This window comes from Sus scrofa, chromosome 1, assembly GCF_054392235.1.
Source record: "Sus scrofa isolate SSC_HxYL_T2T_F1_AM1 chromosome 1, Sscrofa_HxYL_maternal_Yorkshire_Landrace_v2.0, whole genome shotgun sequence".
Lineage (NCBI taxonomy): Eukaryota > Metazoa > Chordata > Mammalia > Artiodactyla > Suidae > Sus > Sus scrofa.
The window spans coordinates 248,658,817-248,685,121 of NC_139383.1; the positions used below are offsets into that span (position 1 = coordinate 248,658,817).

Genomic DNA, 26,305 nt, shown 5'->3' on the forward strand with positions numbered 1-26,305 from the left:
TTCTTTTGATCATGAGTGATGTTGCACACCTAGTTCACAGCCTTTTGGATTTCTTCTGCGAATTGCCTGCTGGTGTTCTTTGCAGTTAGACTGGACTGTTGTTTAACCATCTGGCTTGGCTGAGCCTGGGCGGGAGCGTGGGGGGGGGCGGGGAACCATTCAGAGCAGGAAGGGGATGATGAGCATGCGCAGGGGTGCGTCGTCTCAGGGCGCCTTCAGGCGGCGGGTGCGGTGCTTGCCCTTGGCACAGATGGTCACCTGGATGGGCCACTGGGAGACACTGTCATGACGGCAAAGCCTCACTTACTTGGCTTTCCCCTCTGCTGACAGAGGTGCCTCCGTTTCCCCTAAGCAGCCAGCTTCTCCCTCCTTCACCACAGATGCATAACACTGTTCATACTGCACCCAGTCTGTCATTTGGCAAACATTCCATGCTGAACCCACTCATTGCCCAAGCGATCTCTGTGAGTCTGCCACCTCCTCCCCGTTGGGATAAGCACTGGAGAGACAGGAGCAGGCTCATCATGGTTTCCACCCTCAAGGAGCTCTGTTTTGAAAGGCAGCTTTGGGCATAGAAAAGAGCATAGGTTTTGGATTCAGACAAGCCTCGAGTTTGAATCTCAGCAGCGTGATTTAGAGCCAGTCACATGACCTCACCAGGCTGCAATTTCCACACTAGTGAAATGGAGTAATAGTCCCTTACAACATATTTCAGAGACCATATACCCAACATGGCTAGCAAGGAGATGTTACATAGGCTTTCAGTGAATGAATAGTAATGGAAAGGCAACTGGTAAAATGATTAGTTAGTTCTCAGAGGTTCTAGGTACTACTAATACACCAAACTGAACAAAAGAAAGGAAGGAGCAATGGAAAGATAAGGATGAGTCACTTTGCCAGATCCTGCTACACTATGGCCTCCATCTTGCCTGTCCTTTGCAGCAAGTTCTGCTTCATCCTGGCTCAGCTGCTCGCTGTTAATGTAGTACCGCCACTGCCCTGGGGAAAGCAGGTGCTTCCTTTCTCAAATAAATGGACTCTTTAGACCATTCTCTGTAAGAGAGGCCCCTGGAGCCTTGTGCATGCCTCCATATGTAATCTCAAGAGGTGTGGACCAGAGACGGCATAAGGCAGGAAGAGAAATACTGTTGGGGCGGGGGGTGGGGGGGAGACTCAGAGGTGTGTGTGTGTGTGTGTGTGTGTGTGTGTGTGTGTGTGTGTGTGTGTGTGTCTGTGTCTTGGGGAGAGACTCAGAGACCTGGATTACCTACACATTCTGCCTCTGCTAGGTGACTCTTGGCAAGTCTCTTCGTGTGTGTGTGTGTGTGTGAGTGAGAGAGAGAGAGAGAGAGAGAGAGAGACCTGGATTACCTACACATTCTGCCTCTGCTAGGTGACTCTTGGCAAGTCTCTTCCCTTACTAGCTTCAGTTTCCCCATCGCAACAGATTTAATCTCATGAATTCTAAGAGCCATTTAAATGAGACCACACCGGAGTTCCTGTCATGGCACAGTGGTTAACGAATCCGACTAGGAACCATGAGGTTGCGGGTTCGATCCCTGCCCTTGCTCAGTGGGTTAACGATCCGGTGTTGCTGTGACCTGTGGTGTAGGTTGCAGATGCGGCTCGGATCCTGCGTTGCTGTGGCTGTGGTGTAGTCCGGTGGTTACAGCTCCGATTCGACCCCTAGCCTGGGAACCTCCATATGCCATTGGAGTGGCCCAAGAAATAGCAAAAAGACAAAAAAATAAATAAATAAATGAGAACACACCATGTAAAGGCAGGGTGTGTGTGTGTGTATATTTACTTGTAGCATCCTCCTTAGTCAGAAATCTCTGTATCCTTGGACCCCTGCAGCTCTTTATGCCATCTTAATATCATGGAGCACCACACTGCATTCTGGTTATTTCGGGTCATGTCATGGTTTCCTACTGAACTGACAGAAGGTGGATCCACGTTTGGTTCTGGTTTCCTAGAGCCTCAGGGAGTTAGCTGTCCTTCCTTTCTTTAACAACTTTATTGAGTGCTTGCTGTCTGCCAAACACTATGTTAGCTGAAGAAGATACAGAGACAAAATGTCAGAGTTCCCTGTGGCTCAGTGGGTTAAGGACCTGGGATTGTCACTGCTCGGCTGTGGCTCAGGTTGCTGCTGTAGTGTGGGTTCAACCTCTGGCTCTGGAACTTTTGCATGCTATTGGCACGTGCACCACCACCCCCCAAAAAAACAAAAGACAAAATGTCAAAGCTTTTTCCTTCAGGGAGTTCACAATCCAGCTGAGTCAAACACAATGTAATTGCCTTGATGGAAGTTTGTCCAAATTGTAGGGGAGCTCAGGGGAAAGAACGCTTTTTCTGTCTGGCTGAGTTGGAAGGTTTCGCTGATGACCTGGGCTTGAGCAGGGTAGGGTGAAGGACAGGGAGAACTTTACCAGCAACAGGAATGCCCTCTGTAAAGGCACAGATATGATAGAGCATAGTGTGTTGGGGCAACTGCTCAGCATTCAGCATGGTGATGAACAGGTAGGCAGATGTCAGCTTATGAAGTGTTCCTTATGCCATCCAAAGGACTCTTGGTTTTATGACATAATCTGTTGGAGGTGACCAAAGCATTTAAGCACAGGAACTAGTAAATCTTCGTTGAATGTAGGAGTAATAGTGGGAGGGCTGGGCACAGAATTAGAATTTCTTACACGTGTGGCCTTAGGCGAGCTACTTAACCTCTGAATCTACTTCCCTTTTTAAAAATTCTCAACCTCAAAGTTTTGTTAAAATTTAAGTTTACATATAGTACACTTACAGGAGTAAGCTTGGCATTTGATAAAAGCTCAATATATTATTATTGTTGTTGTTGTTTGGCTGAGCCCACAGCATGTGGAAATTCCCGGGCCAGGGATCAAACCCACATCACAGCAGCTACCTGAGCTGCTGCAGTGACAATGCTGAATCCTTAACCCACTGCACCACAAGGAACTCCACAATATACTATTTTTTAAATTTTTTTTTTTTTTTGGTCTTTTTAGTGCTGTACCCACAACATATGGAAGTTCCCAGGCTAGGGTTCGAAAGAGAGCTACAGCTGCTGGCCTACACCACACCCACAGCAACTCAGGATCAGAGCCTTGTTTGTGACCTATATCACAGCTCATGGCAACGGCAGATCCTTAACCCACTGAGTGAGGCCAGGGATCAAATCTATGTCCTCATGGATACTAGTGGGGTTTGTTTCCACTGAGCCACAATGGGAACTCCCACGTAATATATATTTTAAAGGTAACATTTGTTGTACATAATACATATAACCTAACCATCTAGTAATTTCTGTGGCTCATTTCTTAGCCTGTTTCTTCCTCTGCAAAATTTTACCATTGGTCCTCCAATTTTACCATTTCACTGTACCCTGTCTTCCTTCCTAGCACTTACTATGTTAACTAAAATTTCTAATTTCCCAGTCAAACTCTTATTAAACTATATGCAAATCACCTGCATTCTGCTTTTCCAGGTAGACTCTAGATCTATGAGACCAGAGACTTTAAAAATTTACCACTACATCCACAAACTGATAGGACTGCCTAGCTCTTAACAGACGTTCAATAAGTGTTGGCAAAAATAATCATTAGAGGGGTTCCCGTTGTAGCGCAGTGGTTAACGAATCTGACTAGGAACCATGAGGTTGTGGGTTCGTTCCCTGGCCTTGCTCAGTGGGTTAAGGATCCAGCGTTGCCGTGAGCTGTGGTGTGGGTTGCAGACTCGGCTCGTTGCTGTGGCTCTGGCATAGGCTGGTGGCTGCGGCTCCGTTTGAAACCCTAGCCTGGGAACCTCCATATGCAGTGGGAGCAGCTCAAGAAAAAGCAAAAAGACAAAAAAAAAAAAAAAAAAAAAAAAAAGTCGTTAGAGTTCCTGATGTGGTGCATAGTGTTAAGGATCTAGCCTTGTCTCTGAGGTGGCTAGGGTTTTTGGTGAGGCTAGGGTTTGACCCCAGGCCTGGTGCACTGGGTTATGAATTTGTGCACTGCTGCAGCTGTGGCTCGGATTGGATTGCTGACCTGGGACCTTCCATGTGCCACAGGTGCTGCCACACACACAAAAAATCAATGTCAAGCTTATCTTTCAAGACTATTGTCAGAGTTCTCTGGTGGGCTTGTAGTTAAGGATCCAGCATTATCATGGCTGTGGCTAGGGTTTGATACCTGGCTGGGAACTTTTGCATCCCATGGGTGTGGCCAATCTCCCCTGCCCCCATCTTAAAACTCAAGACTGTTGCCAAGGGCCCACGAATTAATAAAATATTTCCTTATTTGTAAAGTTGTACAGTTATTAAAATATGGTGTGAGAAGAGAAACCAAGCCAGAGGCTCCCAGCACAATCCTCTAGAGGTTTCCAAGGGACCAGTATCGACTTCAGTGTTTAGCATGAGTGCAGCTTTTCAAGGTGCACAAAGACTTAAATCTGTTGCCTTGTATTCTAGGAAAAATAAGAGGCGGAAGCGCCCCAGCGTAAACTAGGTTCAACTTCAACCTTGAGATGTAAGTGACCTGCATAAGGTCACCTAGCTCAAGAAAGAAGTATCTAGAAGGCAACCTTTCTCAAAGAGGCTTCTCCCTTGCTGAGGTTCTCTACGTCCTCCAGCCATGCCGCCAGCTGCACCTGCCCCTTAGCCCTTACCTGGGTCTCGTGGCTCCCGTGCCACGTGGCATAAGGAAGGTGTCTCCTCCTCCCCCAGGTCAGGGAGGAGGCGGAGCCCAAGCTAAACCCCGCCCCGGAGCATCATGGGAGACGTAGTTTTTCTCGCGGGCACAAAAAGGCGCTAGCTTTCTCCGGTTTGGCTCGGTAAGCAGCATTTTTTCCGTGCAAGTCATTCAAACAAGGTGTTTCCCTATTACAGGTGCAGCCTAGACACTTCTGAAAGAAGTCGTGGCGGGGAAGGAGCAGAGCAAGAAAGGCAAACCGAAAAGACTCTCAGCTGGGAAGGGAAGGGGGAGTTTATAGTTGTTACGCATGCGCAAGAAGGCCCGCAGGGTGGGCGGGGACGGAAGACAACTCCTGGGAGAAGTGTTGTCCCCGGAAGTGCCTTCCCTCCTCCCGGGTCGGCGCGGACGCGGTTTCCTTACCTCATCTGTCCTCGCCCCTCCCCGTCCCTTTACGCGTTTTGGTTCCTGGTTGGTGCTTCCTGGTCGCAGCCGCGGCAGTGAGTATGTGTGACGGACCCCGAGCCGTCCACGGGCCGGGGACCCCTGCCTGCCCTCCGCCTCGCCCGCAGGGCCGTGGAACTAGCGCGTGTCCCCTCGCTGGCCTCCGCGTCTCCCGCCTGTCCCTTACTTGTGGCGGTACCCGGCTCCGCTCGTGGCCTCTCAGTCGAGCTCTGTCCCACGCGACTCAGCTGACTGGCTGAGGTGTCTGCTTCTCCTCCCTTCAAGGCCTGAGACTGTGGTTCAGAAAGAGCTTGGGCGCCCATGGCCTCGATGGGGATGGTGTTACTGCCTGCTTTACCCCCACTACCCTCTGAGAGTCCCCTGTCTTTTAGGGAAGCCGGTCAGTCATTTAAACCCGAAGGGAGCTCGGCCCTTGAGGATCCAACAGTCCTGGGCCAACTCCAGCCTCAGCTGTCAGAAGCAGCAGCTCTGGGGGCCAGAAAAATTTGGGCAGATGGCCCTCTTCCCCCATGTAAAACAAGGAGACTTGTTCCTTGATTCCTTTTATCCCTTACATCCAGGGAACCAGCAGTTAACTTCAGCTCTAACAGCTGCGGGTATGTGTAGTAGGGAAACTGGCTGAGTGAGAGCAGGCCGAGTTACAGCCGCGACTCCACTACCGACTCGCGCTGATGACTCTAGAAGTCTTCTCTTGAGGTTGAATTTACCTTTTTTTCAGGTTGCAGGGTTGAATTAGGAGATCTTTTAGGCTCTTTGAATAAATAAGCTTCTTAGATCCCGTTTCTGTCTGTATAAAATGAGAGCGTTCAATTGAATGACTTCGAGGTCCATTCCAAAACTATTGACTCTGTGTTTTGAATATTTAGCTTGTGTGTATATTTTCAGTTTTGTGATTTTGAGCGCAGTGCACTATCGTTTTCAGGAGAATCTGGGGGTGGGGAATGAACTAAGGAAGAAGTGGAAATGAGGATTGTAAAATAGCTCCAAGGGTAAGAGACTGCAGCAAAAGGAAAAGGGGCCTGTGGAAAAGATGAAGTAAGTGTTTTGAGATAGGATTAGTTATCCTATGAAGACTTTATGTCAGAAACAGCTGGATTTTTTCTGAATAAATTTAGCATTATTTTCTCCCACAAAAATCTTGTATCTGTCTGACTGTGTTTGTGTGAGTGTGTGCCTATTGTTTGTCACATTTGGATTCTCTATCCCATTAGATTTACCTCAAAGCGAAAGTCATATTTGAAGAGTGGACAGAAGTTTTAACACAAGTCAGTAGTGTTTCAGATCTCACTGTCAGAATAGCTCACTAAGAGTGAATCAGAAATTTTAAGTTGAAATAAAACTTAGTCTTTTAATCATGTTCTAATGAAAACTGGACTGAAAATCAAGCTGTGAGTTTGATTTAAATCACTTTGAGATGGATAACTATCTCATCAAAAGGAAACATTTAAGCTTAAACTTCTTTCAAGAGAAATAAAAGCGAAAGGTCTGGAATGATCAGTTGGTAGACTGTGAGCAGAAATACTGGCTTTAAAGATTGTATAGTAAAATCTGAGAGCTTAAATAAATCTTAAATTGTCTGGATTAAAAAAGTTGAGTGAATGAATAGTGTTCTCACTTTGCATGGTGAGAGCCTTTACAGTTATTCTTTATAGCTGTTTCATATTTGTTAAACCATTTTAATTCCTTAGAGAAGTTTTTTTTCCCAGATTGATATTTTAAGTTCTTAGATAAGGGCCATCTTTTTTTGGTCATGGCATTGCCATAGTCTTTGAGTACCAACTTGGGAGGCTCCTGGATGGTAAACTGACAAATTCAAATGTATGCTTTTCTTTCCAGTTAAAATTCTTTCATAGTTTTTAAACTCCACAGGCAAGTAAAATGGATATTGTGAGGTTAATTTACGTCTTAGAACCAGTGCAAATATAGCTTTGAAGGAAGGTTTTCTTTTAAATCTTTATTTGAAATTGTTGATTTTTTTTTTTTTTTTTTTTTTTTAATCTTAGTGAACACTTGGCTGAGAGTCAGGGAAATGTGAGTCAGTTTTAGCTGACTACAACTTTGGATAAGCCTCCCTATCTTTTTTAGAGCTCAGTTTCCTTCTATGTAAGTTGAGAAGACTGTAGGTGATGATCGGAAAGGTCTCTTCCGGATTTAAAATTTTGAGACTCTCATAGAGACTTTATGTTAACTAGTTAAGTATGCTTGATAATTGTGTACAATGATCAAAAAGCTGAGAAGTCCTTCTGAATCAAGACAGAGTTATATACATATATGTATTTTCATATTTGTCCTCTGAGTATACATTAAAAAAAGTAAATTAAATGCGTTTGAATGCAATTAAAGTAGTAACACAAACCAGAACAGCCTCAGGCAAGCCTTAACTCTGGCATACATAAGCCAAATAAATAGAAGAGCAAGTTATGCTGAGCACAATTTTCAAGTACAGAAGGTACAAAATCCTCTTAAAGGCCATAGGGGCTAAATTGTTAAATTCATTTTTCTACATTTCAGGGAAAGAGATAAACCCTTAGACCCAAGGAAGTCTGTTTTTATTTTATTTCTGTAGTTTATTTTTGGCATACATTCACAGGTGCGCCTATGGCTCTATTCTTAATCCCTTTCCTTTGGGATGGCTCCAAGAGTAGTACAAATTTGTAACTCTGTAATTTAGCTCTTTAATTTTTTCTCTGCTGCACCGGAATTATGTTTTATCTTAAGTCCACACTGGATCCTCAGGATGGATCCACTGAGGATTTTGAAGGAAGCATAATTCCTTTGACTTCTTTTAGAATTAATTTACCTACTAAATAAAAAAGAACGGATTCGTCTTTTATTTGAATTTCTCTGAGGCTAACATTTCAATATAAACTGATAAATGCTATGAGCATTATTATTCAGACAGCCACATTCAACTTGTGTCACAACAACAGCATAGCTGTTGCTAAAGGACTGTGCAGGAAGGGAACAGGTCTATTGTACCTTTCTGAAGGAAAAAAAGGCATTTGTAGTTGGCTCCCCCCTCCCCAGATATAATTGACACATAACATTGTGTAAATTTAAGGTGTTTAACACATGATGATTTGTTACATGTATATATATTGAAATGATTACTGCTTTAAGGTTAGTTAACACATCCATTACCTCCCATCTTTACCTCTGTGTGTGTGTGTGTATGTGGTTAGAACATTTAAGATTTAGTCTCTTAGCAGATTTCAAATATACAATACAGTATTGTTAACTCAGAACTTAAATCATTTTTTTCCCCAAGCTTTATTGAGACATAAGTGACATATAACACTGTATAAGTTTAAAGTGTACAACAAAGTTTGGTTTCTTTATTTTTATAAAACAGGAAACTCCAGCATGAGCGTAGTATATTTTTGGCTCTTATTCATTTGACTCTTGGAATCAGCAGGTTCTATCATTAAAAGTACCCTGACATTTGGGGCAGACAATTGGTAATTTAGTCTTCCTAAATTTAGTCTATCTAAATAGTAGAGTAGAAAGAATAAATTGTCATTGTTGTTGTTTTCCAGACTGTCCCTGATTTTTTTTTTTGACAAAAATGAGGTTTTTGTCCCTTTTCCAGAGCTTTCATTTTGATCAATATTCTGTTAGTACCTAATTGAAACATCTGTGTAGATTTTTGGTTGATGATATGAGAATATTTGGAATAGTTGGAGACAACTATGATATTCACCTCATAATTTTCGTATTTTACGGACATATTAGATTTATTAGAGCTGAAGAACAAATGCTTGATGATATTATCCATTTCTTTATTCATTCATTAATTCAGCAGACATTTATAGAGGCCCTGCTAAATGCCAGTTATTCTGTTCAACTTTGGGGATCCATTGTTTAACAAAGCGCATATAGTTCTTTCCCTCCTGGGATATGTGATCTGTGCTTGTGGGAGATTTACGTTGCATTAGTAATTAGAAGTGTGAATGTTTTGAAATGTAAAGAGCTGTGGAAACCTATAAAGGGTTGACAGTTTAGTTTGGTGGGTCAAGGAGAGCTTCCCTGAGGAAGTGATATTTAAACTGTGTTGAATGATGAGCAGGATTTAATAGGCTCACAGTAGGAAAGTAAAGTGCTCTTGAAGCTGAATTTTACCTCAGTTTTAAGTCTTTAGTTTGTATTTCATACACATCTTTATAGCTAACAGAGAAATAAACTAGGTTTATCCAATATTTTTATGTTCCTTTGGGTCAGAGATCAGAAGGCCATGAGATTCATTTTTTAATTGGGAATAAAAATATACACCCAAACAGTAAATATGATCATTGTGTCCTTTTGTGAATTTTAGTCATAATTGAGGTGATATTCCTCAACCATGTGGGAGTGCATGTGAGGTGGGAGAATGTATCTGAAAAGATGAGGTACAGAACCAGAACCAGGGAAAAGATGAAGAATGGATGGAATAGTAGTGAGAATGACCTAAAATATTTTTGTGTGGTTTTTTGTTTTTGTTTTTGTTTTTTTAACATTTTGGAGAAAAAGTGGTGTCTGAAAGAGTGGGAACTTGTTTTTCCTTTCTGACATACTTGTGACCTTTCCATTAGTAACTATAACTCAGTTTGTTGGTAGTGATTGTCATTTGGGAGAGGTGGGCATTATTAGAGTGGTCATAACAATTAGAAATTCTTAAAAAATGATATTCCTCTAAGAGAAAAATATTTTAATTTGTGATTGAGCATCAATAAGTGATGGCCTTCACAGAAGTTAGCTCTAAGAGGTGATTTGTTATGTACTAAACAGGCATGATCTGACCTGTTAAAATACATTCTTTGTATGACTTTCTATTTTACAGCCTCGAGATTACTGACCTTCCATGATGTTTGGTGGTTTTGAAACTATAGAAGCATATGAAGATGACCTTTATCGTGAAGAGTCATCTAGTGAACTAAGTGTCGATAGTGAGGTGGAATTTCAGCTCTACAGTCAAGTTCATTATGCCCAAGATCTTGATAATGTCATCAGGGAGGAGGAACATGAAGAGAATAACTCTGGGAATTCTGAATCATTTGGTAGTAAACCAAATCAGAAGAACTTAATTATCCTTTCAGATAGTGAGGTCATCCAGCTATCAGATGGGTCAGAGGTCATCACTCTGTCTGATGAAGATAGTATTTATAAATGTAAAAGAAAGAATTTTAGAGACCAGGCAAAAGAAAAGACCCAAGGTCCTCCTGCTTCTCTTCATTCTAATGAGCTGGCAGATCAGAAATGCAAGAGGGATGTTGAGAAGCCTCAACCTGGAGAGAGATCGGGTGCAGTCCAAGAAGTCATGATTATAGAGGTCAGTTCAAGTGAAGAGGAAGAGAGCACCATTTCAGAAAGTGATAACGTGGAAAGCTGGATGCTGCTGGGATGCGAAGTTGATGATAAAGATGATGATATCCTTCTCAATCTTGTGGGATGTGAAAAGTCTCTTAATGAAGGTTAGTATCATATTGGCCATTTTGAAAAGTAGTATCGTCTTTCATAAGGAAGGCTGCTTTTTCTAGACAAAAGACCAATAGGGTCTGCTCCATTTAATTCTTCACCTTTTGGTCATGTTTTTTGGCTTGTTTCTCATGAGACTGTCTCACCAACGGCTTCTTTAATGGTGGTCTGTCTGAACATCAGAAAGAGTCTATCACAATATCAGAGACACTCTGCTTCTACTGTAAGCAGATTCATAACTGCTTCTTGCTGTTTGGCTAGAGCCAGTTCTGAACGTGAAATCTTAGTTCCCCCCTCTCTCTGCTTGGTACCACAGGTGAGTACTCCATCCATCTCTGACAGTGGCCCTGTGTGCTCATTTGGCCAACTTTGTTGGTTCTGCCTCTTCCTAAGTGATTTGCCTACCCAGGAAGTACCATATAGCAAGCATGGGGAATGCCTGGTATACAGAAGATATGGAAATAGTATTAAGATGTTTAGGAGCTCCACAATCAGTAAGATAGGAAACTGTGAAGAACGATTGGTAAGATAGGAAACTAAATTCTGAGAGCCACATCATTGAGAATTGAAATTTTGCTGTTAGTTTTGTCTCCTCTGTCATATGTAGTCATTTAGTGTTGATGCTTATCCTTTTAAAAAACCCTTTCATTTCTTTCCCTTTTTGCTCTGTGTGTAGTGTCTTGCAGTATTTTCCTAAATGATTTTCTTTTGTATGTTCCCTGTACACTGTTGTTAAATTGGTATTCTTGAAGTGCCCTTTGCGCAGTACTTTACTCATTTCTAAAGTACTAAATGTACTTTACTGCTGCTCCAAAACCTTCAATGGCACCCTCTTGTCCTCAGAGTAGATGATAATATTGAATATAGTTCATGGTTTGGAGCCCCAGAGATTGACAACCCTTTTTTTAAGGAGCCAGATAGGAGATATTTTCGGTTTCCAGGCCATAGGATCTCCTAACTACCTTCCTTTATTGTAGGAAAGCAGCCATGATACCTGAAGAAATGGGTTGGCTATTTCAACAGACTCTTATTTACATGACCGGTGTTCTGGCTTAGGCTGTAGTAGCTCTGAGAATTTGATAGCAAAAGGAAGAAAATAGCATAGTAGCTAGGACATATTACACAATCAAGTAAAATTTTGTCTGAATAAGAGATTTTGATAATGTTTTAGGGGAATCTTTTGAAGAAGGATTGGGGGATGATTGAGGATTGATTGGGGTGGGATCAAGTAAACATGTCTGATTTAGTATTAAAAAGGAAGACATTTAATGTTAAATTACCAAACATTTATAGAGGTAAAGAAGAAAGAATTCAGATGGATTCAGGTGGATGAGGGAATATATGAGGATGTGTTTGATTTTCTTGGCAAAATGAAAGTGGTAGTGGGTCTGGAAATGGGCAGGGGATACTTAGAGGCTGAGAGTGGGTGGAGGATGTTTAGGTCTATGGGGAGTACTCGAGGCAGTGGTCCCCGTCTTTTGAAGATGACAGCCTCCTTAACTTCAAAACAATGTGTGGATCCCCCGCATGACTATAGTTATGTTTTTAGTATTTGTTAATTGAGAAATTGCATATTAGGAGTTCCCGTCGTGGCGCAGTGGTTAACGAATCCGACTAGGAACCATGAGGTTGCAGGTTCGGTCCCTGCCCTTGCTCAGTGGGTTAACGATCTGGCGTTGCCGTGAGCTGTGGTGTAGGTTGCAGACGTGGCTCAGATCCTGCGTTGCTGTGGCTCTGGCGTAGGCCGGTGGCTACAGCTCCGATTCAACCCCTAGCCTGGGAACCTCCACATGCCGCGGAAGCGGCCCAAAGAAATAGCAAAAAAAAGACAAAAAAAAAAAAAAAAAAAGAAATTGCATATTAGCAAAAAGCTATTCAGTATGCTCATACACGACTTTGTATTTTATTAACTACAACATTGTTTGCACATTTTAAAAATATTATATAAGGCCTGTTTCCCACATATGTGGCCTTAAATAATGCATGCTTCTGGCTACCTGTTGCGATAACTGATTCTGCAGCTCCCCAGGAATCCGAAGTTCACAGGGTGCAAATCATTGTGCTAAGAAATCAACAATAAGAATATACAAGGATTGCTTAGAAGTAGTTGTCAATCAAAACTGAAACAACATGAACTTGATGAACTCACTTTTTCATAACTTTTTCTAGTAACATGTGGGGCAAAGATGACAGAAATGAGATAATCCAGGGTTAGGCATAACATTACAGAAGGTCAAAACAAGCTTTTAGCTTCTCTCTCTAGATTGCCTTCCCCTAACTTGACACCTAGTTTCATTAAGTACTTGTGTTCTTGATGATCAACCACTTTTCTTGAATTTAGGTTCTCCCTGTCTACTGTGCTGAATATTTCCATATCGGTATCTTATTTATTACATACTGAAAATCTTGATAAATTGGAAAGAAAGCTTATATTTCTACAGAAAGAGGAGCAGGGTAACTGTACGGTAACTCACAATAGAACTGGGGTTTCTAAGGGCGAATTGAGAGGGATTGATGAGCATTGGTGAGGACAGGGTAAAGGATAACCGAGCCATATAGAAATGAAGACTAGAGGAAAGGGAATGATGGGTTTGGTCTGGTCTGTCTTTTAGGAATGAAGAAAAGAAAGTTGGTAATCAGGTATGTAGAGAAATCTCTGGAAAACAATTTTAGTATTTTATAAGCAGATAATATGAAGCATGGCTCTTCTTGAGCTACATTTGAGGGGGCAGTATTTGTGTTTATGGTATTTATTTTTACTGAGGTGAAATGAACATAAACTATTTAAAAGATTCAGTTTAGTGGCATTTAGTGCATTCATAATGTTGTAGAACCATCACCTCTTTCCAGTTCCAAAATATTTTCATCACTTCCAAAGGAAATCCTATACTCATTGAACAGTCATTCCTCATTCCCTCCTGCCCGTGACCCTGACAATCGTAAATATGCTTTCTGGGAGTTCCCGTTGTGGCTCAGCAGGTTTTGAACCTGACTAGTATCCATGAGGATGCTGGTTCGATCCCTCCTTAGCTCAGTGAATTAAGGATCTGGCATTGCCCTGAGCCGTGGTGTAGGTTGCCTACTTATCTTGGATCCCATGTGGCTGTGGCATAGGCTGGCAGCTGCAGCTCTTATTGGGCCCCTAGCCTGGAAACTCCCATATGCTACAGGTGCTGCCATTAAAAAGCAAAAAAAAAAAAAAAAAGCTTTCTGTCTCTATGGATTTATCTGTTTTGGATATTTCATGTTACTAGAATCATCCAGTATGTGATCTTTTGTGTCTAGCTTCTTTCAGTTAGCGTAATGTTTTGGAGGCTTATGCATATTGTAGTATGTATCAGTATTTCATTGCTCTCTTAAAGCTAAATGATATTCCATTTGTGTGTGTTTACACACATTTTGTTTATCCATTCATCTATTGTGTCGTTTCCACCTTTTAGCTATTGTGAATAGTGCTGCTGTGTACATTCATGTACAGGTATATACTTGGAATACCTGTTTGGGGTAAAATCTAGGAATGGGAATACTGGCATTTCTGGTTTCCACTTTTTGAGGAACTGCCAAACTTTTCCACAGTGGCTGCATCATTATACATTCCCACCAGTAATGTGCAAAGGTTCCAATTTACTGCAGTGGTTTTTATGATGACTTGTCGTGTTGCATGTTTTTTTTTGATTTACTGGTAGACTCTTTGTTATTTCTTAGCATTTTTTTCCTAGTAATTTGTTTTTTATAGTTACTGCTTATGTTTTTCTAGAATGCCTTTTTTTTCCATCAGATTTTCCTTTTATCTTTTCATCCATTTACAATTTTTAAAGAAACTGATTCATTCTTATAGGTATGTATTCTCAAAGTTTAACGTGCGTAGTGTAAAAATTTACATCACTTTTTTCTGCAGGGTTGATAAAAATATTTGATTTAAGCTCTAAGTAATTCTGAATAATTCTTGATTCCCAAACATTCAGTGCATGTTCCTACTATCCATATTGAAATTTGTCCCTACTCTTTGCTCTTGGAATTTATTTGTTCTAGTCAAATTGAAACAAATTCCACAATTCTGTGAATTAACTTGCTTGACTCTTACAAACTCTTACAAATATTCAGAAGTATATCCTCTATTTTATTTCCTTTATCTACTAATGCCATAATCCTATTTTTTCCAGTTAATAAGCAGTATATTCAGTACTGATGACTATTTGAGTGTGTTATTACTTTCTAATCATTATTATCCCATTCATAAATAGATCTGTGGATAGATCTGGTTCAGTTTGTATAATAGTCTTTAGAGAAAAGATTTTTCCATGTCAGTGGAAGTTTGTGGAAATTCTGGCATACCTTTGAAATGATGCCGATTGTTAAACAGAAACAAAATGGTTTTGTGTACTGTTATCCCTGCTCCCCAACCCTCCCCCAAACCATGGCATTTGAACAAAATAGCAGTATAAGAGATTAGTAACTCCTTGAGGGCAGATCTTTTCTTCAGAAGTCTTAAAATATTTAGAGTAATTCTTTGCCATATGTATTATTTTTATTTCTCATCAGTTGCTAAATGATCAAACATTTATTGAGCAGCTACTCTATATAGAATACATAGAGGGGATTTAAAGTGGTAAAGGACATAGTTTCAGCCTAAGTGGCTTGGTGTTTCTTTGAAGAGATGAAATATACTAAGAAACTTAAGTAATTAATGAAAGATCTTTTTTTTTTTTGTAATTAGTAAGCATTTAATAAAAATACAATTAATAATTTTGTGGAAGATGTCTTCTTAACCATGGGAATTAAGTCTCTCAAAGTCCTAGAGATAGATGTGCTTGAAAACTTAACACTTGATAAAAAAATAAGATCAGTCGAATTTGAGGTAGTACATGAAGTTTTGAAGGACTATATAAGTACATCCATATTTTCCATTTATTATTGTTAAATTTGTAGTAATGAGTGCAGCACCACTCTTGCTCTGTGGAAACGTGTGGCCCTTTCCCACTACTTCAGTCACAGTGAGATGTGTAAACATTTGTTTTGCCTTAGTACACAATTAGAATGCACAATCAGTCAGGTAACACACAACCAGCCGGGAGGCATTTTTTTCTCCCTTTCTGTTCTTCCTTTTAATATTCAATACTTTTCTGATGTGAGGTTGTTGATGAGGTTCTTTGGGTTTCATGGAGGCCTTGGGAATCACTTAGGTGATGTCTCAGCCTAGCCTTCCTCAGTACATGCAGCCTTGGATGAGGGCTCTGCTTATAATAAATCCATGTTGAAACATAGACCTTCAGTGCCTGTTAAATGTGGCTCTCAGCTCTCTACTGAGGGATGTAGGGGTGTATTTCTAAGGTCTGGTCTTCATTTCCTTCAGTTTCTTTACTCTTTCCTGAGGCTTTATGTGAACAATGCCTGCTCTATCATTTGTCTTCTTTTAAAATTGTCACCCTTTACTTTCTTTTGTTTATTATCCCCAGTAGGAGTGACTTGAAATTCTCATATATTAGAAGGGCAGATCTCTTGGTTGAAGAAAAGATGCACCAAAGGAAATCAGCATGTTTTTTAATTTGTGAGGGGGATCTCAAGTTTGGGAAAGATTATTGTGTAAGACAACCAAATGATGGGAAGAGACAATAGGAATTATACAGGAATAATCAGCAATTTATTTTCCTGCATAGGGAAGGGATATTATTAACTATAGAAGTAGTTGGTAAATCTTTGTTAATTTTTTATTATGGAATATGTAAAGTAAACAAAAATGAGAATGTCATAATGGACCCAGTGTTCCTTCCATAAACCAGCTTCAACAATGATCAATTTATGACCAATCTTTTCTCATCTAGAACTCCATGCCTCTGTATTATTTTGAAACAAATCACAAATATCATTATTTCATTCATTTATATACATACATACATTTCAATGTGTATTTCTGAAAGAAAAAGATTCTATTAAAGAAACATAATATCATCATCACACATAAACAAATTACCATTAATTCTTTTATCACTAAATAACCACTCAGCCTTCAGATTCCCCTGGTTGTCTCTTAATTCTTTTTCTTACAGATTATTTGAACCAGATTCATTCATTGTAATTTGGTGAAAACTTAGGTGTCCTTTAATCTATAGTTTCCTCCTTTATCTCTTTCTACTTTGTGTTTTTTTTTCTTCCTTGTAATTTAATTGTTGTACTAACTGGGTTGTTTGTCTCCAAGAACTTTCTTAGTCTGAATTTGGTGATATTGTTTAATATATTCCACTGTCCCCTGTAGTTTCTGTGAATTGGTAGTTAGATCTGGGGGCTTGATTAAATTCAGATTTCTCTCCCTGTGGTTGTGCTATCAACTAGATACATAGGTAGGCTCATTTGTTTCATTTCGCTTTTCGTATATTAATTTTTAATTTTTTTTGGTATTTTTTTTAGTATTACCTTTTAAAAATTGAATTTGTTTTATAATCATATACAGTGTTTATAAGGTTCCAAATTCAAATCAGCATGACAAGGTAAAAAAATATTCAGAGAAGCCTACAGTCCAGTCTTCATGCTGTTTCTATCCTTCCTCTTAGGGTATCTGTTAATAGAAAATTGATGGTTTGTCTTTACATTAAAAACAAAAAAAAGCAAATATGTATATATTATGAAATCCTCCCTCTCCCTTCTTGAAATAAACAGTAGCATAATATCTACACTTTACCCTTTTTTTTTTTTCTTCTGCTAACATATCCTGGAGATCAGTCCATAGTAGTAATATAAAGATATTTCTCATTTCCAGGATTATGGACTATTTTTGTGTCTTCTACACTGAATCTGAGCTGGACACCTTAGCCATGTAACAAGTACTTTTTTGGAAGTGAATGAATAGTAATTCTAAATAGTTGATAAGTAATATACTCGTTACGATTTTAAAATGAATTTTAAACGTATGATAGTTTAAGTCCCCTTTCAGAAGCATGCTTTATACTTTTTCTGGTCTTATTGTTTCTTTCTCATTTAGTAATTTTTGACAGATTTAGATTTAGCAAAAAATTAAATAGGTTCAGATTTGAAAAAGAAAATACCTTGTGAAGAATGAAAAGCATAGCATTTTTAAAAGTCGAAGAAACCTTATTCAACTTTAGTTCAACTAGTTATGGTGTAGAATTACATTAATGTGTTGCACCTACAGTATGTATGGTTTGGCACATTGCTTTTTAATTTTGTTGACATTTGGCACATAGTGGATACCTAACAAATCTTGGGTGAATTTAATTGAAGTTCTACTTTTGCATATGGAGTAGTGTTTTTTTACATAGTACTACATGAGGTTGAAGTGAATTTATGGCTTTAGTAAAGTAATATCATGGCTTTTGAAATTAAAGTAAAATTTTGGCTTTTAACAACTTAGTGCTATAAGTCTTTTAACTGTTGTTATGTCAGGTCCCTTTTACCTCTAAAAAATATGCACAGAAAAGTTTTGGATACAATTGCAGAGGATGAAGAACTCATCTAGAAGCATTTGCTGAATCCCTGGTATTTATTAGGCACTCAACCAGGACTTGATAACTAATTAAAATTTGAGTAGAGTGGGTTACCTACTTGAATATCAGTTTTTCAAATATGTTGTATTTTATTTGATCTGGGTCTTTATATATGCCTGGATCAATTTCTACCTTGCCTGGCTGATACCTACTCATCCCTTAAGTCTCAGTCTAAAGTTTACTTCTGAAATGAAGTAACAGACAGACATAGGTTCTCAATTAGTGGAACTGCTAGGTCTGTTATAGCTCTGCAGTTGACTAGCAGTGACTTTGGGTAACTTAATACCTTTATTGGCAAAATAATAATGAATTTTATTTCATTAAGGTTATAAGCTAAAATGAGACAGTGGAAGGACTAAGTTAATGTAATAGGAAAATATTTTAAAAAAACCCTCATAACTGTAGATAAGTTCATTATCACTGTGGCAGGCATGGGCATATAGCTTTCACTTGTTTTTTTTTTAATTAAAAGTTCTCCGATTTGTTTTGTGAACCTAAGTTGCTTTTGAACAGTGTGTCTCTAGTATGGCACTTCATTTAAAAAATTTTTGTTTGATTTGGTGACATTTTAAGATCTGCTAGTTACAACCTAAATCCAAAGTCTTAAAATTAATCCAGCACTTGCTGGATGCTTACAGTGTACAGACTGCTAAACCATCAAGGTGTTGGGATTCAAGAATTGCTACGTTGTCCCTACCTTTGGAAACCTTAAAATGCATGCCAGTATGGAAAGTTCTCTGTATTACCGGAGTTAAATACATTTCTATAAATATAAGATATGTACATAATCATTTCCAAATGAAGGTAGTAGACTTTTAAAAAGATTACTATGGGTAGGCAAAGTTTAAGACTGAATGGAAGAGTAGCCCTTTGAACTGAGTCTTGAAGAGTGGATAGGATATAAAGTTCAGCATAAACGCACAAAGGAAGAATAAAAGCTGAAAACCCTACAACTATATGATACTATTAAAGTTTAATTGTTTAATATGTGGCTGAGTATGATTAAACATTTTAATAGCATGTCCTTTTAGAAGCCACCTCAGCCTAAATGAGGAAGGTTCAGAATATGTTCAGAATGCTGTTTGAAGATTTCTTGGTCATTTTTGTCCCAGTGTTTTTTACCTGTCTTGCATATATGTTGCCTTTTTCTTTTCATTAAAAAAGAAAAACAAAACTGAGTATTTTATGCAACTTTATGGCAGATAGAAAAAATTCTTTCAAAGGTACCAGATGCTCTAGGTTAGTCCAGGGACATGACCGGCTCTTTAAAATGTGTATTTTTTACAAGTTTGCTCAAGGCAGAGCATCTCTCGAAATATAACCTTGGCTCCTCATAGCTGTGTATTTCTTTACCATCTCTTAACATAGAAAAGGAACACATTCTGTTAGTTTGGAAATAACAGTATAAATAAATTATACTTTCCTTTCAATACTCCTCAAATCTTTAAGGTAGTATTTTCCCCCTTTCTGCATTCATCAGATAACCAGTCAGCTTAATTTCAGTAAATATAGTTTCTTAAGTGATATTATGGCCTAATAGGTTATAAGAATAGGTTGCTGTTTGATACACTTCTTATTGATGATAGTTAAACTTCTGCCTTATGATTGAAATATGGCCACATGCTAGAGTTCTGGTGACCCAGAGCACCAAAGAGCTCCCTCCCTGATGTTTTCAGCTTTTGTAAGACTGCGCTACACAATTCCTAAAGCTGCTTTTGAACTGTGTCTCTAGTTGTAGAATGTCACCTTACACTTAACTATTGTCAGGGCATCTTTTTATTTAATTTCTAATTAGCATAATGACTTGAGCTGTGTTATTCACTGTTCCATGGTGAAGTTGTCATAGGGAGAGAAGAAATAAAAATGTTCAATTTCAACTTTACTTCTGAATGGAGTGAAGTTTAAAAGCCTTTTATGGCTATTGTTCAGCAGACTGAAAATCTCATTAGAAATCCCAGAAATGCTAAGGCAGCTTTGGGTTGGATTTTAATAACATTTTGGAATGTCGATATTGTATGTTGCTAATTTCTGTGATTTCACTGTTGATCATCAGCAACTTAGGTATGCATTCTTCCAAAGTCAATTTATGACTTTTAGTCTAAATTTATTTATAGTAGCTTTTCTTTTCAACAGTCATAAGTCCCTTGGGAGAGAGTTAAACTTGGCTTTTTTTTCATATTCTTTTAGAAACTGATTTGATTTTCATATAAGATACACTAAATTCATTAGAAACTACTAAATAATAAAATAGCATGATCTATGTTTATTGAACTAATGACTTAGTTTCGTTGCCATTAAAATATTAGTCATTGTATCTACAGGTCCACATATATATATTTTGCAATGGAGAAGCATAAAATTACATGGCAACATTTTCATTCTTATCTAATCATCATAGGAAGTTGAATTCTGATGTTTGGAGCATTTATAATTTTCTTACAGCTGTTTGCTATAAAAATAATTGCATATAGAGATTGCTTATCTAAGAGGATAAGTATAATTTACAGAGCATGGTCAGAAGGTAAAATTTCATGTGAACTGCATATATTTAGACCATCAAACATTTTTCAAAAGAAGTACAGAAATGACATTTACTTGTTTTTCCCTTGTAAAGACTACCCACATAATTCATGCCTCTAAAAGTAGATCCTGTTTTAAGACTTTGCTAAACTTGTATTTAATTTTAGGGTAATTTACTAATCTCTTGCTAACTTTTTCTTGGTTGTTAACACTTAATGAAGTAAAAGTGTTGACTTACTGGAAGTTTTTCAGCCAGAAGTTTTTAATCTCTTAATCATTGTTTGCCTTTGTTTTGTTACAAATTAAAGTTAATGTCATGGTTAAGTTTTTGGCATTCTGAGTTACAGATGATTGATTTTGCTGATAACAAATAAATATTTTAATTGAGCATCCACAGTGTGTCAGGTTATATTATTTTTTAAAATTATATAAATATACTTAAGAAAATCTACAAGAATAGATTTTACTTGTTTTAGTTTTTGAATCTTGGTCTAATAGCATTAGCTCTGGATAGAGATGTAATTCTGGGGATAAAAATTATTTTTGTAGTACAGATCTGGATTCAAGTATAAGCGTAGTCTAATAATGGATTATTTAAAATGGGCTTTGTCTGCTAAATGTGTGTACCTTTTATTTCTGTGATATTTTTACCTTAGGATTTCAGCTTTTGTCATAGTTTTGAAAATTAGTTAATGGTGGACGTGAGAGCATCTATCCTATCCCCATCTTTTGCAAATATATTTTAGGGGAAGATAGCATAATTCTGTAATGGGAGAAATTTGTACTCTCCTCTTCTGCTTTTACCTAAATATATAGTCAACTTATAATTATTCAAGATGAAAGGATGGCTGTTTAGAGCTACTCGTTGAGAGAAAGTGTTTTATTGGCAGTTCCCTTGAAGTACGTAGGTTACTTTTCATTTTGCCTGGAAACTCAGTAGCGCCTGTAACAGAATTATCTGCTCTAGGGAGGGAAATACCCAATTTCTAGAAAACTTTTCAGTACTCCTCTTTCCATATTTGTAGTTAATGAGAAATTCTAAAGATGTAGGAACAGATCGGTTATGACTGATAAATAAGATTGTTAAAATAATTTGAAAATTATGCTTTGAAAAGCCAGGTGAGAGGAATTCATTTTATAAATTCACAAATTTAACTGAAGAAAGGAGGTTTTATTTAAAGAAAAGATATGCAACCACATTCATTTTTTATTCTTTATATTGCACTAGCCATTTTTTAAATTGTTAAATTGTCCAGTTTAAACAAAAATGAACTTTGTCAATGGTTTTTATTTAGAAATAGCATGACTTTCCACCTTTAAGGAGGATTTTAATTGCCAATAAAATTTTGTTGAAAAATCATCTCACTCCCAAATAATTAGTATTTTGCTCTTCTGTACCCTGTGTATACTCTACCTCTTTTGGTTTGCTTTAAAAATTATACAGATTTGGTTGGAGAATAAATGTGACTTAAGTATTGCTATAAATGTATTCTTATTTTAATCTAGGGTGACTGGTTTTTATGTCTATGAAATGCTTCCCTAAAAATGTTTGCAGTGTTCAACCTAAATGTGTCTAGAAAGGTAAGTTCCTGGTAAAAATCCATCAGGTCTTGAGTTGTAGAATATTCAGTTGGTTCTTAATACCATGAGTGCTTTGGTTTTTGTGTAGGTCCCTTTATTCTTCTGTTTGAGAGGTTCTTATTTGGGAAATTTCCTTTATTATCAGATTTAACAGAGGAAGTGTAATGGTTGTATCACTTATCTAATTTTCAAGCCGTTTTGGTTAGTTTAACTTTGGTATACAGATCTTTATAGGTACTCAGGAGTTGCGTTGAGCTACGTGATTGTGCCACAACTTAGGTTAACATCAGCAGTGAAGGGTCTCGTTTCTGACTTGTCTTCCTTTCATTGAATTTTTTAAATTGCTTTAACATTAAGTGTAGAAGGAGATCGAGTTGTAAATCAAATTTCTGATTTGCTGCATCTCAATATTAAGCAGTGGGAATCCTTTCTCTTTTTTTAGCTATATCACATAAATATGTATTTTCTGATTTAAGGGGAGAAAACTTAATTTTCTTTATGTAAAATGTGGATACAGTTATTATTTATTAGTTTATAAAATAAAGTTTGGAAATCTCAAAAATCTTTAGTAAAATACCTGCAACCTCAGCAGTCCGTTTTTTATCTATACAGATTTCCCTGCCTATTGTGCCCGTTTGCTCTAATTTAAATTTCCCATGGCTTTGGGTTGCAGACTTGGTTTTCTGCAAGAGTGCCCATGCTTACATGGTCATATATTCTGGGTGACTTTTCCACTTTTTCTTTTTTGTTATTTTGTTGATTGCTAAAGGAAAGGAGAGTTTTTTTTTTTTTTTTTTACTTGTTTCTTTGTTTTGATCTTTCTTCCTTAGCCCATCTATTTGTGTTTTATTTTTTGTTTTTTGCATATTGGGAAGAATTATTGTGTGGACTTGATCCATGGGGACTAGCAGGGAAAAACTAATTTTGTTCTTGGTTTTGTTTTCTTAATAACAGTAGCAATTTAATTTTTGAGCTGTTGAGAAGCTCAAAAGATATGTTAGCTATATGCATGAAATTGATAGAAAATTATTAATCCCGAAAATTTCTATTCATGGTTGCTCTACTGTTGGAATAAAAATGTTATGTTACAGTTGAACTAAGTAAATCCTAGAAATACTAATTAGCAGTAAATAATACTGTTATAAATTTTTAATTTAAATGTTTTTATTCATTCAAAAAATATTCAGAGGAAATCAGTTGTAGTCTGGTATGTGATTTTTTTTTTTTATATTCAGTTTTTGTTGTCCAAGGTGTATATATATTCAGATAGACATATGAATACGTATTTCATTGGAGACGTACATTTTTAACTTGACCAGGTTTAAAAGTTTGCTTATTCCTGCAAAACATGCTTATTTTTCAAATATGAAGAATTTTGTTTTATGAAACAGCTTTATGCTGCTGAATGTTAAGTCTTTGGAGAAGTGCTGTGGCAGTTTAAATATTGGGTAATTTATTTCTGTTGTAGGAGAAAAGTAGAGGCCTGTAATCCTAACATCTGCCCCAAATGTTTTTTCATTAATATCTGAAGATGTTAAAATATCAAATTAATATCAAAACTACTTCTGCTTCACATTTGTTTTGGGAGGGTGCTATCACACAATAGCATTATTTAACTGAATTTTGGACTTATTAAATTAATATACAATAATAAAAAGATTCTTTTTGGCATTTAAAAAGTTATAATAATTTCCTAATATACCATGAAAACTGATGTAGTGACATACTGTTAATAGGCTAAGAGAACGTTCTCATGTTGATTAAAAGGATAAAAAGGATTATTTTGATATGCATAAATTAGGGTTCATTGAATTGACTATACACCATGGTAGTGGTATATCTAAAATTCTCTTTTTGGGTATCTGTTAAGTACTTTGGGAATTGGGTGAAGGCAAGTTTTCTTTCTGTGTCTGCTTACTGTGGTCTTTTTCTTGTGAATTTTAGTGCTCCTAGAATATGAAACTGATTTATAGAATGTGCTACTACCATATGCATATCCAAGAAACAAGGGGCATTATTGAAATTTTGTTTTCTTTACTATTTTCTATTTCACATTTTGATTCCTATCAAATTACTCCTCAAGAAACAATTTCTTTTAAAAAAAGTGAGAGTTTCAGACTAAGAAAATGTATGCTGATCTAATTAGTTGTTGTTTGTCCATGGCAAATAAAATAATCTTTTGAATGTCTACTCTTTAATCATAGTTATAGAGGCTTCATAAGTTTGTAAAATTATTCTCCCTAATTCTGATTAGTGTTTTAAAAGATATTTTGTTTGTACTTGATGATCATATATAATAACTGAGAAACACAACTTCTGAAATGTATTTATTTCTCGTTTTTCATCAAATCAGGGTCTAACCTGTGAGATGAAAAGTGAGCCAATTGTGAAAGTATGCAGCAGCTTTTAAAATAACACAAAATTCTGTTAGCCCGTTTTACTAGCAAATGTTTGTGTAAAATGTTACTAGTTCTTAAAGCTCATGGTACAGAGATTTTATTGTGTGTGATTTTAGTAGGAGAGCGCTATAGAACCAGACTTGAAATTTATTAAGGAAAGAACAAACTGGTGAAGTGCTTTCATGCTATTAAAAAACTTCACAGACAATTGTCAGACAACTTTTTTTTTTTTTTTTTTTTAAAGGTCATGATTGCCTGATGCCTTTTCCAGTCTTTATTTGAAACTCTCATTTTGTGGGATTTCTTTTTTGTTCTTCTTCTCTCTTTTTTCTTTTGGCAGTGGGTGGAGGATTCCTTTAAAACTGAATGGCTAAACATGTATGGTAACTATTAAAGTGTAATGAAAATAATTTTATTCTTGGTTTTTTTTAGGTCAGAAAACACTGAAGGTAAGCCAATGAGGGTAAAATTACATTGTTAGGTGTAGAAACTTATGTTAAGCGTTTTTGCTCTTTTGAAAGGTGGGCTCTGAGTTAGGGCTTTAAATAGGGGTTGTTTGTGAAATATTTTGTGGTTCTATTAGTGCTTGGTGAGCTTGAGGTTGTTTTTATGTTTCAGTATTCTTCTAGTTGATTGTTGGTATTTCCTGAAAAATAATATTCTGTGTATAGGAGAAGATAGGGAATGAGAACAGAACATGAACTGGGAGGAAGGTAAACCTTCCCAAAATGTTACCCCCTGACAGGTGGAGATTTATATGCCATTATAGATTTTCAAAACACAGGGTGCTTAAACTCTATTTTACTAAGGTTTCGCTTAAACTTTTGACATATTTCACAAGGTTTGATTGTGATAAGTATTACAGCTTTAACTCTGGTCTTTATCCTTAATTAATTTAAGCTTACAAAATTAATCAAATAATGCCTTGAGGCTAATTGCTAATGTTCAATTAAGTTATCATGTTTAGTTAAGTAATAGTTCTTTGACTATTGTGTTTGTTTGACTTTATTAATATGATAAGCTAGAATTACACAAGGTCCATAAGAATGCAGAAATTGAATTATGTGAAGTTAATTTTTATATTTTGCCATAGAGACAAAGTATATCTTGTTGTGTAATAATTTTATTTCTTAGTATTGTATAGACATCTGTTGGCTTTCCAGTGTATAGAAAATTTAGACCTTTTAATTTTAAATATTGACAGTCATACTTTTTTTAAAAATGCAAAAACTTGAGGCAAATACATAAATTATGCTAGTAGTTTATTTATATATTAAGTGATTAGGTTTTGTGAAATAGGAATAAGGCCTGGCATCTTATTTAATCTAAGAAAATATGCTTAATTTAAAAGTATTAATATTAGAACTAGAGAAATATTTTCAAGTATAATTATTTTAAATCCTTAATTGCAGAGGAAAGGTTTGAGATCCTGATATCTTTGTTGGAAGTCATAAACTGTTTTGAAAAGGATGAGAAGGGAAAAGTGCTCTCAGACAGATTTATATCATTTTGACGTTGGATGTTGTTCGTGGGTTCATGTCTCAAAGCCTCTGAAACATTACGGAAGAATCAGGTGTACTTTAATTCAATAAGGTCGCTGAAAACTCTTCTGTGATTAAAAGTATAAAATTTGTATACGGGATTTTTCCTTTTTAAAGTTTCATGATTCACTTGGTGCTTTGTCTCAGTTTCCATCTTTCTTGTT

At 37.1% G+C, this 26,305-nt stretch overlaps 1 protein-coding gene across 15 annotated transcripts in view; it reads left to right on the forward strand.

Annotated features, from left to right (window-relative positions):
- Positions 1-5,155: 5,155 nt before the first annotated feature.
- The window catches only part of ZCCHC7 (zinc finger CCHC-type containing 7), a 247,523-nt gene continuing 226,373 nt past the window's right edge, over positions 5,156-26,305 (forward strand). For 7 of the 15 annotated variants that reach the window (XR_014824108.1, XR_014824107.1, XR_014824104.1 and 4 more), the window contains exons 1-2: positions 5,156-5,185; positions 9,967-10,597. Coding sequence is in view for 3 of the 15 variants with exons in the window: in XM_021066106.2 (XP_020921765.1) it covers positions 9,988-10,597 (610 nt within the window). In the remaining 12 variants the exon portion in view is untranslated. Of the gene's footprint in view, positions 5,747-9,966; positions 10,598-26,305 lie in introns of all 15 variants that reach the window. The other 8 variants (XR_014824113.1, XR_014824109.1, XR_014824105.1 and 5 more) reach the window with 2 other exon arrangements.